The sequence below is a fragment of the Neovison vison genome, chromosome 4, assembly GCF_020171115.1.
Source record: "Neovison vison isolate M4711 chromosome 4, ASM_NN_V1, whole genome shotgun sequence".
NCBI classification, from domain to species: Eukaryota; Metazoa; Chordata; class Mammalia; order Carnivora; family Mustelidae; genus Neogale; species Neogale vison.
In genome coordinates this window covers 198,712,726-198,732,321 of record NC_058094.1, presented here as the reverse complement: position 1 = coordinate 198,732,321, position 19,596 = coordinate 198,712,726, and the positions used below count along the sequence as shown (strand labels likewise).

At 36.5% G+C, this 19,596-nt stretch overlaps 1 protein-coding gene across 8 annotated transcripts in view; it reads right to left on the bottom strand.

The window, feature by feature from the left end:
* Positions 1–19,596, bottom strand: part of ST7 (suppression of tumorigenicity 7) — a 241,948-nt gene that overhangs the window by 92,481 nt on the left and 129,871 nt on the right. For 6 of the 8 annotated variants that reach the window (XM_044246428.1, XM_044246427.1, XM_044246434.1 and 3 more), the window contains 5 exons: positions 15,500–15,659; positions 5,506–5,560; positions 4,757–4,872; positions 2,990–3,065; positions 730–798 (listed from right to left, as the gene is read on the bottom strand). In XM_044246428.1, coding sequence (XP_044102363.1) covers positions 730–798; positions 2,990–3,065; positions 4,757–4,872; positions 5,506–5,560; positions 15,500–15,659 — 476 coding nt within the window. The remainder of the gene's footprint in view (positions 1–729; positions 799–2,989; positions 3,066–4,756; positions 4,873–5,505; positions 5,561–15,499; positions 15,660–19,596) is intronic. The other 2 variants (XM_044246430.1, XM_044246429.1) reach the window with 1 other exon arrangement.

Below are 19,596 nucleotides of genomic sequence, written 5' to 3'. Positions count from 1 at the left end.
GAGGGGTCTTGTCAATTCTTTGGTCAATCCTTCTAATTTCATGCAGGACTGACCAATCGGGCTTTAAATAGAATGTGGTGCAATAGGGAGAAAAATGCCCAGAAAAAATGCCGTAAAACCAATTACTATGGAGGGCAGCAGATACAGGACTTAGAAAGAACAATAATGATGCTAAAACTGCCCAGTGATTCACTGGAGAAAATAACTGGGACAGGCATCAGGAAGCACTATTTAAGGCTTCAGATGCTGACATATAGGTATGGATCAAGGGTAATGAAGTGAAAACTGAGATTATAACACGGAGTGGTGGATACAGTATCAGCGGATTTAGCTATAAGATTATAGTCGGTGGGCTGGGAATTCAAGACAGGTGAGGGGGCAAGTTGCTTGCTTTATTTATTTATATTTCAAATAGTATTCTTAGGAGGAGAGGCAGAGTAGCACTACTAGCCAAGAAAACATATATCTATGTGGGAAGTCATGAGTCTGGGGTAGAAACATGCTAAGAGCTTGTGAGTGAAGGAGAAAGAGCAATAGAAGTGCTAATGGTTGGGGAGTACAGAACGACGGCTCAGCTCGATGGAAGATAGAGATGATGCATCCTTGTCACAACACAATACACAGACAGAAGCAAGAAAGTATGGTGATGGGGGTGTCAACCATCCAGATATCTGCTAGAAGAAGTCTCATTTGGTTAGAAGTAGGGCACCCAACAGGTTCTTGACTTACTTTGGTAACAATTTTATCTCCCAGATGGTAGAGGAAGCAATTAGGGGAACTTCAACTCTGGACCTAATTCTGACCAAGAAGAAAAAAATAGTTGGTGAAATGAAAATTGATAGGAACATTCAGAGAGAGTTACTATGTATGTCATTTTGGAGTTCAGGGTAATCCAAGAGGGTAAGGTGGACTTCAAAAACTTCAAAGAAAAGAGGTATGATTCATGGCATGAAACTCTGAAGGAAAAAAAATGGTTGAAGAGGGTTGAGCAGCTTCCAAATGTCCAACTATCACCATAGTCACAAATGAACCTCTCAGGAAGAAAAGAGGGTGACAATTAAGTAACCAAAACAGCTGCACAGAGATCTCTCACAAGGTCAGATTCTTAAAGGACATGTGAAAAAAGATGGAAAGAGGGCATGTCATGAAGGACTACAAGAGAGTGGAATGAGCTAATAAGAATAATGTCAGGAGAGCTAAAACTCCAAATTAGCTGAAGCCTGCAAAGCAAAATAAAGACACAACAAAATGCTAAAGACAACCATCTATTCCCGTTGTAAAATTATGTTTAAGGCCCTATTACCACCCCCCATTTCTCTACAATGATCGCAAAAATAAATAAGCAAAAAAGACAAACAACACAACAACCACATCAAAACAAGAAAAGTTTGTAGTTAGTAGCAGCAGATAATAAAGAGAAAGCAAAACTCTCTACTATTGTTTTCCTGGCTTCTCTATCAAGGAGCATGACTGTCGGGCAGAAAAAGGGAGAAGAAATTAAATTCTAACATGGGTAAAAAGATGTAGATAGCAAATAACTGATCTATTCTAAATGAATTACTGTACTGGGATGGGCAAATCCCAGGAAGCCAACAGACCCTGTAGGCAGGCAGGCCATGGAAGTACTCTCTGTGGATAGTTAAGGAATCACAAAGAATGGATAGGTGCTAGAAGATGAGATGACAAATACAGTAAAATTGTTCAAAAAGGGAAGGAGGCAGACTTCCCAAACTACAGAACAGTGATTTGGAAAGATATTCTAATAGATTATTAAAGGGATGGTCTCCAAGCATTTTTAAAAGAAGGTAGTGAACACTAGAAGCTAGCTTAAATTCACTAAGAATAAATAAATCAGGCTGTGCTAGCTTAATTTACTCTAAAGAATTTACTAAACAATAAAGATCCACAGATACAACTGGCATCCTTAAGATCAAAATGGAGAAATATGAGCTGAATCACAGTGTAACTTGGGCGGCTTAGTAATTGGTTGAACAATACCAAAGGATGATGAGTCATGAAGACATGGACCTGGAGGACAGTCTGTATATTTCATGTCACAGAATTCTGTCCCTGATCCTGACATTTTTATCAGAAACATGGATGACACACAGAAGGCAGGCATTTCAAATTTGTAGATGACAAGAAACTGGAAAATAAATATGTTGTATGACAGAATCAGAAACCAAATAGATCAACAGGTTACAATGGCAGGATTTCCAACTTTCAAGTGAATCTTTTTTTTTTTCTAAGACCGCCAAAGAAGATTCTGTAACCTTCTTCAAAAAAATCATAAAATAGTTTAACAATGACCACTTGGCAGGGAGAGTGTCGAGGTGATTCAAGCACCAGATGAGTGGCTGAGCTAAATGACCTTTAAGGTCTCTGCCAACCCAGAGATTTTATGACTCCAATTTTAAGAATCTTTCCCACTTTCTGAGATCTCCAGAAGATATTTCCCAGCCTTCCTTGGTAACCCACAGCATGTTTGACAACACTAACTACAGCATTTCCTCTTATCTTTGTCTTGAAATACTTTTAAAAGTGCAATTTTTTTCACTTTACATTTTTGTTATCTTTTCCCAACTAGCAAAAGCTTTACCTAAAAAATGTGATGGCACAGATGAGAATTCTACAACTGGAAAAAAAAACTCCCTGTCAGTATGTTTTAGATATGTAAAGAACTGTATTGATTATTATGTCCTTAAAATATGCCACAGGTGGTCCCTAAAGGTCTTGGAAACCCTGGAATAGCCCTTGGAAGCTGTTTAAGGATGGTTGTAGCAAAACCACTAAACTGCTTTCTAAGATGACGAAAACCACCATCACATGAATATCCTTTACAAAAAATTTTTTTGCAAATTAATAATTCCCAAAACGATCCTCAAGGTCAAATGTATAATTTAATTTAAGTATCCTACTAATAGCAACTGAATACATTCAGCAAAGGATGAGTTTTCGTTTTTTAAAAGCAAGATTTTCCCTCACTTACTCGTTTATCTCTAAGGCTTCATGAGCTGCAGAAATTCTAGCTTGGGGGTTTCTCTCTCTCCAGGCTTTCTGCATTACTATTTTAGAAAAAGAGAAAAAAAGCATGTCCATCAATATACATAATAGGGAAGACTCAACACAGTTAGTTAAATTAAAAGCTTTTAGCTTGAGTACAAGACAGTATTTCACTTACCAAGAAAGCCCAAATCTCCAAAGTCACACAAATACTCTAATTTGCTATATCATTGTCCTTCAGTAAATGATACCAAACCTTTCTTATGCTCATAAAATTACAGATCTAAATCTTATAGATTAACCCATGGTCTATAATTTTTAGAGATTTAATCTTGATTAAGATTTCTCTTTTTTTTACTTTAGTATTAGTTGACACACAGTGTTAACAGCAGTTTCAAGTATATAACATAGTGATTCTCTAAGCTACATGTTATACTATGCTCACCACATAGATTAAGGTTTCTTAATCAAGAAAGAAAAGACATTCTAAAAGAGATTTAATATTTCTTTTGCTCATTAGTGTCATTTGTTGTTAAGAAACATATATTATTTTACCTCTTTTGAGATGAAATTGCTACTAATCTCTTCCTTCTACTTAGACACATCATAATCTCTATTGATCATTTTCCCAAATTCTATAGGCTCTGGGTATTAGGACATTTTAAGACTATTTGAAGAATTAGGAGTTGGAATAGGAAAAAAAAAAAAGTGCTTTAACCTTTTGCTTAACATGTCTATCTGTTCCCAAAGTTTGCTGCAAACACAGTTTTTATATACCAGAGCAGTTTTCTTTATATACATTGCGGAAAGCTCAATGCTTGGAATATTTATTGGACATGATATTCCGCCATGGCAAAGAGTACCTTTTTTTTTTTTAATTTTATTTATTTATTTGACAGACAGAGATCACAAGTAGGCACAGAGGCAGGCTGAGAGAGAGAGAGGAGGAAGCAGACTTCCCGCTAAGCAGGGAGTCTGATGCGGGGCTCGAACCCAGGATCATGATCCCAGCTGAAGGCAGAGGCTTTAACCCACTGAGGCACCCAGGCACCCCCAAAGAGTAACTTTTAAAAAAGAGCAACAATCTCCATATTTGTTTTATAAATACTTGTATTCTAAGTTAGTTTCTTAGGTGCACGTACATATTCCTCTTTTTAAAGATTTTTTCCACTTATTTAAGTTTGGTAATATAAAAAATATCAGTGGAATTATTTGAACCTCAAACAATGTGAAATGCAAGCCAAACAAAGCCTTCTCTAAGATGGAAAACAAATATGGATTCCAATAATTAAGGCCATGCCCTAATTTAACGCTAGTGAGCCTATAAATAGGCATAGAAATCACTACAATATATTCCTTTATCATTTGGATTCACTGAATCCCAATTTCTAATTATAATATTGTCAAAGAGACATGACCTTTCATCCTACCTAAACCAAGGATTAATTAGCTTTATATAAGATTTATACTTCCTCACAATATATAAATCCAATATCAGTATATATTTTTCTAAATGGTGTTTTAAATTATGTCAAGAAGACTTGTTTCTATACTGATATTTCATTGTGATAAATCCTTTATTTAAGTATCAGAATTCTGGGCTCTCCTAGTCAATGTCCAATTTAATATTTTATACATTGGGGGTTTTGTAGAGCAGATATTCTAACAGTAATAAACATTATTATTTAAATAATAACCTTATTCAAACCAAAAAGCCATTCCACTCAGCAACTATCTAAAAGATTGTCCATACTTGCATCTGCAGGACGCAGGTGGTCTGAGTCACAAGTAAAGAATGTCTGGTGGTCTTGGGCAGAGAGATTCATGTCATAGTAAGTCAAAGGCTCTCGTCCTGTCACCCAAGTATACCTGGTAAAGGGGAAATAAATGGTCAGATACTTTGAGAGAATAAAGCAAGACCTACAATATATTAAGCTGCATAGCAGCTGAACTATAAAACATGAACTAAAACAGCTCCGCTAATGAATGAAAAAAAAAATTTTAATCATCCTGTTCTCTCTTTAGGAAGTATACCAGCAGGAAAGAAGGAAACATTTTCCTCTATATTTTTGTCAAAAAATTTTACTAGCACTAGCTAATGAAAACTTACCCTAATTTTATTATGAATAGACATTTCCCCAAAGCCTTGAAAATTCTGATATGCCTAATTACTCTGCAAAATTAAATTCCTCCATAACTTCTGTGACACGTTCATAACCATGTTCTAGGTAAGCTTCAAAATATTTTGATTGTACAATGTATAATGAAATGAATAACTGTAATAGAAAATTTCTAAAAACTACACATCTTTATATATTATCCCAATTCCAATCCCAAAAATATTTATAAAACAGAAAAATCAAAACATTTGAGGACTGTATCAAAAACAAATACACTACCCAGACGGTTACAATGACCTCTAAATGAACCAGCAAAAACATTCGCTGCTGTCTTTACTCTCTGAACTAGACCCATTTGTCTCCCAAGCTGTCAAATGCTTACCGATTATATTCAGCACCCCTAAATAAATTTAGTGGATTTCGCCATACTTTACATTCTGCAACAAAGAGAAATATGAAAATGTTACACAGAGTCCAGAGATACTACAAGCTAATTAATTCAGCAAACCACCCTTCCTGGCCATTTGATAAGATAATTTTATTCTCTATCCTCTACATGAAAAGGAACATGGAAAAACTCTGAGTGGTTAATCAGGAAACATAGCTCAGATACAAGGAATTTGGAAAGTTTCCCCTAATCTTTCTAGGCTAAGCTTCCTCAATTTGCTAAATCAAGGTATAGGTCAAAAACAGCTAATTCATAACTCCAATAGTCATCAAGAGGTCTAAACTAATTCTATTAATTTACTTCTAAAATTATAGGTAGAAGATACAGGTAGAAGTAAAACTACTTTCTTAAAATAAATGTTAAAATAACTCCTAAATAAGCCTAACTTACGCTCTAGATTATAATATGCAAGTGCCCTAGATTTTTATTTAAGGTCTTTGTTAATACTGATCTTGTGATAATTAACCAGATTGCCATACATTGCATATACATAAGCAATCACCAGATTGCTTACATTGCCATAAAGTAGTAATAAGAAAATTAATAAAGGTAATTTTTTAGGGAGAAATGTTATGAAAATATATTGTTTTAAAGCATTAACACTATTTGCTTATACAGATACATGTAGTAATCATTATACCAATATTATAATTCTAGCAGGTACTAATAGATTATACGTCTTTCTTATACAAAGACTGCAGAAATTCAGAACCACAGGACTTAGAAAAGTCTATCATTAATTTTTAGGACTGTCTTATAAGAGTGTGACTAATACTCTACAATTCTTTTTAAACAGCCTATGATTAAGACTTTCTACTGATTCAGAATACATTTCCTTGAATGAGTAATATTTAATAGAAAATAAAATCAGTTAACAGTACTAAAAACATTGCTGTATGTGTAGTCCACCAAAAGACACCCAAAGACATATACACAAAAAAGTGAACAATTATTGCAGATATCAAAAGAACATTAAAGGCCATGGGTGATTCATTAAGATTCTCAGTCCTATTATATGCAACATCCATACCCATCCACCCATCCAAGAGTACTGAGCACTCAATGGGGAAAACAAACAAGCAATGCACTATTAGAATACAGCATGAAAATGAAGACCATACAACACTACAGAAACACTGTGTGTAATCTCAATACATTCCTGATAAAATAGCAAACAAAAGGTATACATATAACAGGAAGACATGTTTTCATTTAAAGAAGATAAATTTATCTTTAAATTAGGACTGGAGCCCGCCTAAAATGTGCTCAATGTTTACATATAATGTCACTCAATTTTCTGACACTTAGCTTAATTCGACATTTAGGAAATGATCTTTGTTCATTTGAACAAATGATGATTTGTTCAGTTAGTTCAGCATCTTTGAATTTTTTTCCTGAGAAAGCAAAATTCAATGGCTGTCACTTCCTATAGCACTAACTAAAAAATTGTGCTTTTCTTAAATAATTACGTTTTTCCAGATGTAAAAGCCCTTAGAGGGGTCACTAAAGAACTTCAGATCATGGCTTGAATCACACCTGTGAGCCCAAAAACCAGGACTGCTGTCCTTAAGGCTATTGTAACTCTGAGGTCCTCATCATTCCCACCGTCTCCTCAGAGGATGTCTTTTAAGATCCAAAGTGCTCTTCTTCAAGTTTTATGAATATTGCAAGGTTAGTATTTAGCAAATAACAAATATGCACACATATTTATGTACATAGGATGTTCATGGTGGCATTATTTACAAGAAAACAGGAGCATGTGGGGAAATGCCTCTGCCCCACTGAATTTCATCTGAAATATTAGTGAAAAGTTATGGCAAATAATTTTATCTCCAGTGAATACATTATTCTATTTGCCTAGAAGGATAAGCACTGTTCAAATTTCAAGAGACAAATCGTAAAGCAAAATACCTCCAATTAAAATTTCAACTCTGTTTTATGCTGCATACAAATGAAATTATTTCTACATAAAAATGACTGCAAAGAGAAATGATGAACGTACTTAAAGTATTTTTGAACAGTATCTAAAGATACATCTTTATTAGGGAAGTGTCACAATACAGCCAGCAGGGGGTGCCACAAACATTTTGAAATGTTTTTACGGTTTGTAATACAAAACTGAACTTTTTAAAAAAGTCACTGCTAACATTAGTATCATACATGTAATCTATATTCAGTTTCTCTAACTATCTCTGAAACTTAGAAATGAGGATCTAAGTAACTATAACAGATGTAAAATACTCTGAATGATAAAAAAAAATATATGTGATATAGAAGTACATAAGAAACGTCTTCATTAGCTGTATCCTTCAAATTGTTGCAAAACCAGAATATTTTTTTAAAGAAATAAGCAACTAGAGGTCAAATATGAACACCTCAAAGTTCTACCTCAAATTAGGTCACAGCTATGTTAATTTCTCCTTTGCTACTCTGTTTCATAATCCTAACCACTACTACAAAAACTCTCTCTCTCTGGAATTACTCTTGAGTACATAAATATCAGACTGCCTGATGGTTTGGTGATAGGGACAGAGGTTATAAATGCCAAAAGTATTAGAATGTGAAGATTTAAGTCAAGAAGTTCAACTCAGATATCCAGAGGGTAAAAGTTTTTCCACACGCGGTCCAGTCTCTTACCTTACTCATGTCTTTGAGGAATCAATTCTTGATTTAAGTCAGAATTAAAATTTTACTTCCAAAAGGAAGTTTGCATTCTCCATTAATATCAACAATTTCAGGGGCACCTGGGTGGCTCAGTGGGTTAAGCCGCTTCCTTCAGCTCAGGTCATGATCTCAGGGTACTGGGATCAAGCCCCGCTTCAGGCTCTCTGCTCAGCGAGGAGACTGCTTCTCTCTCTCTCTCTCTCTCTCTCTCTGCCTGCCTCTCTGCCTACTTGTGATCTCTCTCTGTCAAAAAAATAAATAAAATCTCTAAAAAAAAAAAAAATCAACAATTTCAGTACCCTTTTGAAGACTCAGAAGTTGACATGGACTCCATCAAGGGCTTGCTGACATTAACAGCCCAATTAAAACTATGCCCCAATACAATAAACATAGTGTCTATAGTTCCATTTGGAGCAGCCCACATAAGTGTCTCTATCTATAAATCCTGAGAGAAATATTCAGACCTCAGCATGCATGCAAGAATGTAGTTCAAGAGGAAGAGAAGCAATAAATATTGGAATAGTACTTGTTTAGTTCCCCAAGGCTGCAGAACAGATTCCACCCTTTGTAATAATAGGATGATCATGAGTTTTTATGTCATAGACAAAGAACATTAAAAAAAAAAAAAAGCTTACTGCTATCAAGGACTTCTAATATCAAGCACAATCTTGTGTTCTGGCTTCCCTCTCACTATTCCTTACTAAAGCTTGCCATCCCAGTGACAGTCACTTCATGTCTTTTGTACTCACTCACTCCTCTAGAATGCCTAACTCACAGGACTGTTGGTTTAAACATATATAGAATAGCTATTCTGTATTACTCCTGAGGCTGGACCCTGGGTAATACAAAAATAAAAATAGGGGCGCCTGGGTGGCTCAGTCATTAAGTATCTGCCTTGAGCTCAGGTCATGACCCTGGGTCCTGGGATTGAGCCCCGCATCAGGCTACCTCCTCAGCAAGACATCTGCTTCTCCCTCTCCCACTCCCCTTGCTTATGTCCCCTCTCTCTCTCTGTCAAACAAATAAATAAAATCTTTAAAAATAAATAAATAAAAATAAAAATAAAAATAGAGGAGCTTATAGTCTTGGTAGAAAAATAGAAAGGGCATCCAGCTGAAGAAGCTCTACAGAAGGAGTAATGCACTGCCGGAATCACAGACTTTCGCTTTGTCACAGTCCTCAAAGAAAAAGAGAACTTAATTCTCAGAAAAACCAAGAGGATCCAAACTCACAGAGCTTTTATTCATGTGGAAGAAAATTTAACTCCACATCCAATTCATTTACTCTGAGAACCTTTCTTTCCTAAAATTAAAAATAAATAAATAAATGTGTGTGTGTGTGTGTATACACACACGTACATATATATACACATAGAAACATATAAATGTGTTTATATATAAACATTCAAACATATAAATTATTAATTCATAGCCTAGGAAGATTTGTTATACTAAAAAGTTACCACCTCGTCCCAGAATCTAAAATCTAAAAATAATGGTATTATTATTATTACAAACAGCAGCAATAGCAACTTTTGTCATAGCTATAAGCCTAATTTTCGTGGAGCCTTTCTATAAGAGGTTTTAAAGCTCAAATCATCTATAGTCCTTACATATGCTAGTGAGGGGCCTACCATAGGCCCTTTTTACAAACAAGTAAAGCATAAAAAAGCTATATAATTTCCCTGCTGTTCATAGTAAATGAGATTAAGGGCTGGTGTCCAGAGTGACCAACAACCACCCACTATATGCAATGAGCCCATTACCCTGCAACATCATATTTCAAAAACCCTATGACTTCATCAATTAAATTCACTAGAAAAACAGCTTCAAAAACTCCTCTAGGGAAATGTTAGGCACGTTTAAACAAACTTTCAAACGTTTTAGTTCCAAAGTACACCAGAAAAGGGCCCTCAATAGTTTCACCAGATGTATTATGACAATCAAGATTAAGCCCAAGCCAGTCAATGTCTGACATATGATTCTGCCATATATTTAATAGCTTTGATATCTCAAAAATGAATACCCAATTCTCTATTTCACACAAGTTTTTTTTTTTTTTAAGATTTTATTTATTTATTTGACAGAGATCGCAGGTAGGCAGAGAGAGAGGGGAGGAAGCAGGCTTCCTGCATAGCACAGAGCCAGATGCGGGGCTCGAACCCACTGAGCCACCCAGGCGCCCATCACACAAGTTATTCTTAAACAATCATTATGAGTAACAATATCCATTTTCTTAAGTAGTTAAGCTTTAGCTGTTTTGATAACCTTTGAAATAACTGTTTTGAAAGAACTAGTAGTAAAGGTACAAAGGAACATATAGATAATTTTCAACTCAACAAATATGTTATTCCCTCAAATTCTATAGAATGAGAATAGGTATAAAAAATGATGAATTTCAAGACCATTTTTATTGATCTGCTCTATTCAAGATCGTGTACTACTCTCTTCAAGTATTGCTAAGATGGTTAAATCTTTATCGTATCTCTCATACATTTCGCACTGATTATTTCTGACCTAAGTCAATCAGCTCAACCAAATACTGTGGAAACTGTGAAGTAAGTTTATTAAATAATTGTTCACCAGGGACTAAAACTGTTTTAGGCACTTTCACAATTCAACTGGAGATCAAATCTATACTAGAACATAAATTTTAGTAGCAAAAGATTTTAAAAGATGTAATAAGCACTAGCTAAAACAATCATTTCAACACATGCATAGATGTAGCAAGGACAACTGAATTCCCCTAATTGAGATGATTAAAAAGCAACTCCATAGCTCCTGGACATGTAGCAATTTGCAATTCTGCCAAGCGATGTATTTGAAATGCAAGCACTGAAAGGCCTGAACATAAAAGTGAGTCACTAAGCTAATGAGTAAACCTCATTGAACCCATAGCCCCGTCTCCATGGAGCTGAGCCATCTTCCCCAGCATATTCACAGAGAAGTCAGTACATCTGGGGGACACTGCCTGATGACTGTCCTCTGACTTGCTATTTCTAAATGACCTCATTTATCCCTCAATGTACTCTGTGAAGTAGATACTGTTGTTATTCCCGGGTATGGAAATTAAGATACCAAGGAAGGTAAGTGATTCAACCAAGGTCAACCAAGTGATAGGGCCAAGATTAGGGCCACATCTGTCTGAACCCAGAGCCTAAGCTCTCGACCACCGGCAATTCCACCACTAAGCTGTTTCTAAGTAAATTTGGCTAATATCACTTCTGAGATAATATAATGTATGGTAGTACAGGTTTTTTTAATGAAATTATTTATTTTACCAGTTTACTAATTACATTAGTATTGAGTTTGCAGACCTCACAGAGGATCTTGGCTAATTTTTTTAGTTGGGGCTTAAGACTTTGGATTCCAAGGTAAGACTACCTAGGTTACCAGCCATATGACCTTAGACTGACCTTGGGCAGACAACTTAACTTACCTGTACCTCAGCTTCCTCAACCATATAACAGAGATAATAACACTACCTGCTTCTTACATATGTATACATATATACTATGTAAATATATACGATATATATTAAGATTAAGTGAGACTAAAATGAAATTATTTGAGACAGAGGCAAGTAACTATAACAAGAGTTTGTCTAAAGATCTAGCTCTCTGCAAGAGAACACTAAGGTATCTCAGAGCATTTAAACTTGACTTTGGCAAGGATACTTCTCATGTGATAAAGCACCCTGAACTTTTCCAAATATCTTTAAGACGAATGCTGCCAACCTTTGTCTTCATGACAACTTACTCAAGAACAGGACAAATTATCAAACGGATGTTCCCATACCCAGATTCAAAATGTTACTGATCCCTGAGAATCCCCTCCCTTCAGACAGGAAGAAGTTGCCCACGTTTTAAATCCCAGCACACCAAAAGCTCATAAGCTGAGTTGAATTAAGAAATGGCAGTGAGAAACACAGTGACATGGCAAATACATCAGTAGGGTTTATGACGAAAAATGGTGGGTTAGCTCCCAAAAAAAGCAAAACAAGTAAAATGTTCATAAATATTAACCTAAGCCAATAAATATTAACCTAAAAACCTAAAATTTGGCTAGCTTAAGAAGCTGTATAGTTAACTACATTTCTTCTCTGATCCAGAGATAAAGATTACTACAGTTTTTAAAAGAGTCTGCACCCAGGCCAATTTGTACAGAAACAAACAACAAGGTATGAATAGCTCGCCTTGTGACAACCATAGTCCTCCCACTTCCCATAACCCCACCCGAATCATTCTTAAGCAGGTCAGGTCTTTCAACTTTCAACCAAAACAAATGACTCCTTAAGAGCTACACTATGGCTTTCAGATAAATCAAGGTTTATAACTAATAATTTCAGAGTTGGTTTTTTTTTAAGTTTTTCAATTATTTTTTCTCAAATAAGCAATTAAACTGCCTCTGCCAATATCCATCGGATTTCTTAGCCATGTTGTATTTCATGTAAGATTCACCAAAGAACTGTCTTGTCATTCTCAAAGAAAATCAAAAGATTCGCCCTTTTGTTATTAAGGCAATAGCCACTGTATGATTATTAAGGGAATAGGAATTGTTAAGCAAATTCCTCTTTTTAGGAAAATGTGCTATTAATTACCCTCAGCTTTGGACTTCCTTTTTCCTTTACTTAGATGAAACCAAACTATTTCATAGAAAGTGATTAAAAGTAAGACAAAAGACAATATACTTTAATAATACTTTTCTTATTCAAAAATAAAAATTACCACAGGAAAAGAGAAGTGGAAAATAGTACTAGTCCCACTGAAACCATACTCACATACATGTCTGTTGAGCTAAGTCAGCCAGATTTTAGAAGCCTAGCTGTCAAGAGGGCAGACTGAACCCTAAATACACTTAGATAAGGTAATTTCCCCTTTGCTAAATGTAACTATTCGAACATTCTTATCAATAAGATCAGATCGTAAAATGCTAGATAGTAAATGCTGTACCTCTTATATAGGAAATGAACAGAAAAACTGCATGCATAGAGCAAATACTAGTGGAACTGAATTAATAATAATATTCAAAAACTCAGTCGGGTAAAAATTCAGTACAAATGAAACTGGGAATTTCCATGATCATTATTTTTGAATATGTTTTTATAAGGGGCTGAGGTTCTCCCTTTTAAAACTGGAGGGGCACCTGAGTGGCTCAGTGGGTTAAGGCCTCTGCCTTTGGCTCAGGTCATGATCCCAGGGTCTTGGGATCGAGCCCTGCATCGGGCTCTCTGCTCTGCAGGGAGCCTGCTTCCTCCTCTCTCTCTCTCTGCCAGCCTCTCTGCCTACTTGTAATCTCTGTCTGTCAAATGAGTGAATAAAATCTTTAAAAAATAAATAAATAAATAAATAAATAAATAAATAAATTTTAAAAGCTGCCATAAAAGCACTAAGAATAGCATCAAGACTTATATAATGCATAAGGCTTACTTCAAGTTAGCCATAAAGAGAAACAGCAAAATAATAGTGACAGTAAGAAGAACTCTTCATTGCATTAAGGAATGATATCAAGAAATTTAAATTGTGTAGAGAGAGAATTTTAATGAAAATAAAAATGTACTCACAATGAAGAATGAAGAAATAAGGCTGCTTTCCATTTCTAATCTGTTAACTTCCTACAATGTTTTATAGCACTCAAAGACTATAGTAATTCAAATCAGACAAGAGGTCTTCACGGTAGATGCGAACTGAGGGCAGTTATCCACCATGGCTTATGTGATGATGACTGAATGATGAAGACCCCCCCCTTAGAATAATGTGCTACATTTGTTAGAATAGTGGTTAGTGTTTCATGTTGTTCAACTCTCTCTTTGTTTTTTCTGTTTGTTTTTTTGTTTGTTTGTTTTTCCACAAAATGAGTAAGTTCAAAGTCCCAGACAATTTTGTTCCCTAAGGGGTGCCATCTCTCACACCCTTTAGGATGAAAAAAATGTGTACCTGGTGGTGCCCCCTGCCACTCTCAGATGGCTGGCAAAGGGTCTAGTGAAAGGGCACCAGATCAACAACAGAAATAAAATGTATGTGCAATGCTCCTTGATGCTTATTACCTGGTGAGATGGTTATGAAATGCGGACTGAGACTGAGTTACTCTAAGAGAAAGAAAGAAAAAAAAAAACAGATCTAATCTAGCTCTTTAATTTCTTCCTCGTCATCCTTCAAGTACCAGAACTAGTGCCTTCCCTCTCAAGAAGCAAACTTCTTCCCCCAGTTTGGGTCAGGAATCCCTCCTTTGTTCTCCACAGTATTGTATGTTCCCCTCATGTAATCACAGCACTCACCGCTGTGTCTCGTTCAGTAGATATGAGAGTGCCATGAGGACAAGAACTTTGGCTTTTTTTTTTTTCAATCATAATATTCAAAAGAACCTGTATTCATATTAGGGACATAGGAAATGTTTACTGATCTGATAAAAAGACCAAGCTAAGAGACCATATTCTTCCCTCTTCTTTTATGAATGGAGAAATCATAGGCCTTGCCATGCACTCATTTGTTCACTCACTGAGTTTCAATGATAGAGCAGACACTCTGCAAAATGCTAGAAATACTGCCATAAAGCAGCTGAAACATCACAGTGTGATTTGATAAATGTTACTAAAGATAAAAATGCTACAAGTCGACAAAGGTGGAGAGATATTGTGCAGCCTAATCAGAGAAGCCTTCCCATGAAGTAACACTGGAGCTGGGTTATGAAAAACGGGCAAACACACCAGAGAGGGAGACAGACTTCTAGGAAAAGGGCCATGAGAAAACATGGCATGTTTAAGAAATGAAAAGGAGAGGGACAGGACTGCAACTGAAGCCATAACTGGCAAGAAAGGTGAAAGCACCTTCTGCTATGCTAAGGAGTCTGGGCTTTATCTTCAGTGGAATGGAAACCAAGGCAGCTTTTTAAGCAAAGGGGTGACATGATTACATCTAGTTAGACAGAAGCTTCTGCTGTTATCATGAAAGAGAATGGAAACTTTCAGTAAAGTTCGACAAACTAGGGAAAAGGAGGCCAGAGACTCAGGCTAGAAATACTGACCTAAGTAAACGAACCTTAGCTAAACCGAAATGGAGAGAAAATAAAATTAAACAAAATAAATATTTCCTTTCCTTGTGATGCTTCTATTCTATTTCCCTGGTAGAAGCTGTCAACACCTTGGGAAAATAAACAGCATTTTTCTCCGGAGACTAATATTTAAATAACAACTTATTACAGTCTTATAGTCATAATAATTTAGTAAAAATAAGTAAATCATGTTCAAACTGAAGGACTTTCCGTACCTGAGACACTTTGCCTGTTGGAATCTGAGTCCCCATTGCTGGAGTTAGAATTGTTGGAGGAGTTGTTGTCAACCCCTCCCAGGAGGGGGCGCAAGTGGCTTACTGAGACTTGTTCAATGAATGACGTTCCATACTTGCGAAAATACCACCATTCAAATATCTAGAATAGAAAGACAGTAAGAGTGATTATGGTCCTTGTTACTGTTCATGATTTTTCTACACATACCCAAGAAATATACTGCATTTACTAATTACATCTACCTTAAATACTTAATTTTTACTCCAAAAATTCTGCTTAATTTATTCTAAAAATTAAGAGTTTAATAAAATTAGAACACCAATTACATTTTAAATTCTCAATGTAGTTTCCTCCACTTGATACTAGCTTTCAAAGAAAATCCATAACTACAATCATGGATAAAAGAACACTGTTAAAATCTGCTCAGTATCATTTTCCTCCAAATTTACTACTATTCTAACAAAATCACCATGGCAGAAAGACAACTCCAGAAATGTCTACAAATAAGCAAGTTTTAGAAGTATGGCTTATGAAATATTCCAAGTCTTGGCACCTTACATTCTATTAAAGCCATACCTGCATAAAAATTTTAAGATAGCAAAATTTTACTTTTATTTTAAAAACAAGCATTTCCTTAGAGAAATGCTGGTTTTACAGAAAGAATGGAAGGCATCCCATTTCTTGTACGGATAGTACTCAACTACTGAGAGACTTAGCAATGTCCCACCTGCTAAGAAGTGTTTTATAAACACAAGCATCTGTTGAACACGATTAAGGTTTCCTAGTTCACCAGCTTACCAATTATTATATACCATGCATTGCAAAGGAGAAAAGAGGTACCTTTCATTATTAAAAGGAAAGAAGCAGTAACACTCACATGACTAGGCTGCAATCATGACTTCTAAGCACTGGGAAAACAAGCTACCTCCCCTAAGCCTACTTCCCTGGCCCCTTGGTCCCTCCAGGGAACACTTTCCCACTACTGTTCAAAGCTACTGTTCCCACATTCTTTCTTCTCTTCCTTGCCTTATTTGGGATTTGTTCCTTAAACAGCCACAAATCGTCACACAGAAGAAATTTAAGAATCAGCTATATCCCAGAGTCTCATAGGATTAACTATATCATATTTTTATAATATAATACAGAATGTGGTACAAACATAGAATTAATTACTTTTATGCTTACCTATTTCTTTTTTTTAATGTATTTTTTTTAAGATTTTATTTATTTTTTGACAGACAAAGATCACAAGTAGGCAGAGAAGCAGGCAGAGAGAGAGGAGGATGCGGGGCTCGATCCCAGGACCCTGGGATCATGATCTGAGTCGAAGGGAGAGGCTTTAACCCACTGAGCTACCCAGGTGCCCCTCTTTTTTTTTTATTAACATATAATATATTATTTGTTTCACGGGTGCAGGTCTGTGACGTATGCAGTCATACACAATTCACAGTGCTCACCATAGCACATACCCAACCCAATGCCCATTACCCAGGCACCCCATCCCTCCAAACCACCTCCCCTCCAGCAACTCTCAGTTTGTTTCTTGAGATTTAGAGTCTCTTATGGTTTGTCTCCCTCTCTGGTTTTGTCGTGTTTCATTTTTTTCCTCTCTTCCCCTATGATCCGCCTGCCTTGTTCCTCAAATTCCACATTATCAGTGAGATCATATGATAACTGTCTTTCTCTGACTTATTTCACTTAACATAATACCCTCTAGTTCCATCCATGTCACTGAAAATGGCAATATTTTGTTTTGTGGTTTTTTTTTTTCAAGATTTTATTTATTTGACAGAGATCACAAGTAGGCAGAGAGGTGGGGTGGGGGAGGGGAGCAGGCTCCCCACTGAGCAGAGAGCCCAATGCAGGGCTTGATCCCAGGACCTTGAGATCATGACCTGAGCTGAAAGCAGAGGCTTTAACCCACTGAGCCACCCAGGTGCCCCTGTTTTGTGTTTTTTTGATCGTTTATGATTACATATTCCATAAAAACAAGATTTTGTTACCTATTCTGGAATGGACTTTGGGCTATTACTTAAAAATCAATGTTTTCTCTTTTCCACTCTACCAAACAAACAAACAAAACACCTTTTAAGACAAAAGGAACATCTGTGAATGACTAAAAGGAGACATCAATCAAATCAAATGTTTCCAATTCTATGACAACTCTAATTTAATTCCAAAAAGTTACCCCTCTGACTATATAAATTTTCACATGTTAAGTCATTCCAGTAACTTCAGTGGGCAGACACGGAAGAGAATATGTATGAAAGCTAAGAAGGGACAGAACTAGTCTATAACATGTAGAATGCTAGGAATAAGAGATCTTCCTAGAAGCAACAAAGCTAAGAATGGTAAGCTGAAAAACCATGAATCCAAGGAGTCTGTTACCTCAGGCAAATTATTTCACCTATTTGAACAGCAGTTTCTGCAACTGTAAAGTAGAAATCATATTCATTCTTTATCTTCAAGGGTCCTCCATTTTCACACCCACGTAAAACACCTAGTTTCAATTCCCATGTAAAATCCCCAGTTCAGTACCCATTGCATGTTTGGTTCTCAAAAGTAATAGCAAAGCTACCATTTATTATATTGATAATGTACATACCTTCCCTGCACGGGAAACCTGACATACTGATGCCCTCCGCTGTCACTAGTCTATGATTCAGGCTAGAACAGCATCTTCTTGTCTGTTACTAAGTTGTCAGCTGAAAGCCTGAGAAATCACTGTGAAAAAGGGTACTACTCACCATTCAGTTCTGACCACTCAACAAAGCCCTTAAGAGATCTGTGGCTTCGCCTTTATTAGAAGAGACGGAAGGCTCCAAGCAACCCAAGAACACTGGGCACAAAACTGGCAATGGCTCTCAATCACTGTGGTGGAGAGCTTTTGTTACCCTAAGCTTTTGCACTGCTTTCTATATTATGCTGCTGGGCACCTGCCAGGACTTCATTCACTCAGTCACATGCAGGAAGTGCTCCACACCAGGCAAGAGCTGTGCTCCAGGGTTATATAAAATGCACATGTGGCCCCTGATACCACGAGTCCATGCCACAGACCACAACACCTCTCACAGCTTCCTCCTGGTATAGCCTATACCCATCACAACACACACACACACACACACACACACACACACACACACCTTGGAACTCCAGGCTTCTCAGTTTCTTCAGAAGAATCACACATTGTCAGTACTAAAAGGGACATTAAAGGACCATGCACAATCTCCATTTAAAGAATGAGGAATGACCAAAGTCACACAGCAAATTAAGTAGCTGCTCAGCCTAAAGTCCCAGATCTCACCAGGGCTCTGCAACAAGATATCTTTTGGTAATTCTGTTGCATACTGAAACACAGACAGATGTAGCCTATCATTTTCCTTTTCAAATCTTTATATCCTACTGCCTTTCATCAACTCTACTGTCCCTTTGCCTTCTCAGCTATCAAAACCAATCCAGAAGTAGTCTATCAAGTGGGACTGGATAATTCATCCTAAATAATTCATATTAATGAGGTATTTGCATGATAATAGGAGACAGACCTTCCATCCAGGATTTCTAATGCAGGATTAACAGATCTCAGTAAAGACTGGGTTATTCATGCAGCTATTTGGGGGGCAAGGGTGAAGTCTTCTCAGGCCTTTTTCACAGCAGCAGATGCCTTCTTATCTATCATGGTCTTTCTTTGTACTATATGAATGTCCCCAGTATCCTAGGGCAGAGAATCTAATACCTGTTGAAGGAACAACTTGCAAAAGAAAGTAGGGAAGGACTTGAAGCCTTCTTAAACCTCAAACTAAGTCTTCTAATTTGGGGTTAGCAAAATAATTTGCCCCTTATCCCAAAACGTGACAGGTTTGGGCCAGAACCTCACAGGATTTTTAAATAGCTGCACACATCCAAATGGGCAGATGGTGTTATTTAACACACACATATTTGATGTCACTTTGAATTCTTCTCCCTGGTGCATAACCGACAATGTAAACAGCAAAGCTCTTATAAACAAATCAAGATTTTAAAATTAATCCTTGGACATGCTAGTAGCTTAGTGGGCTTTGCCTCAGTGGAATAAAACAGG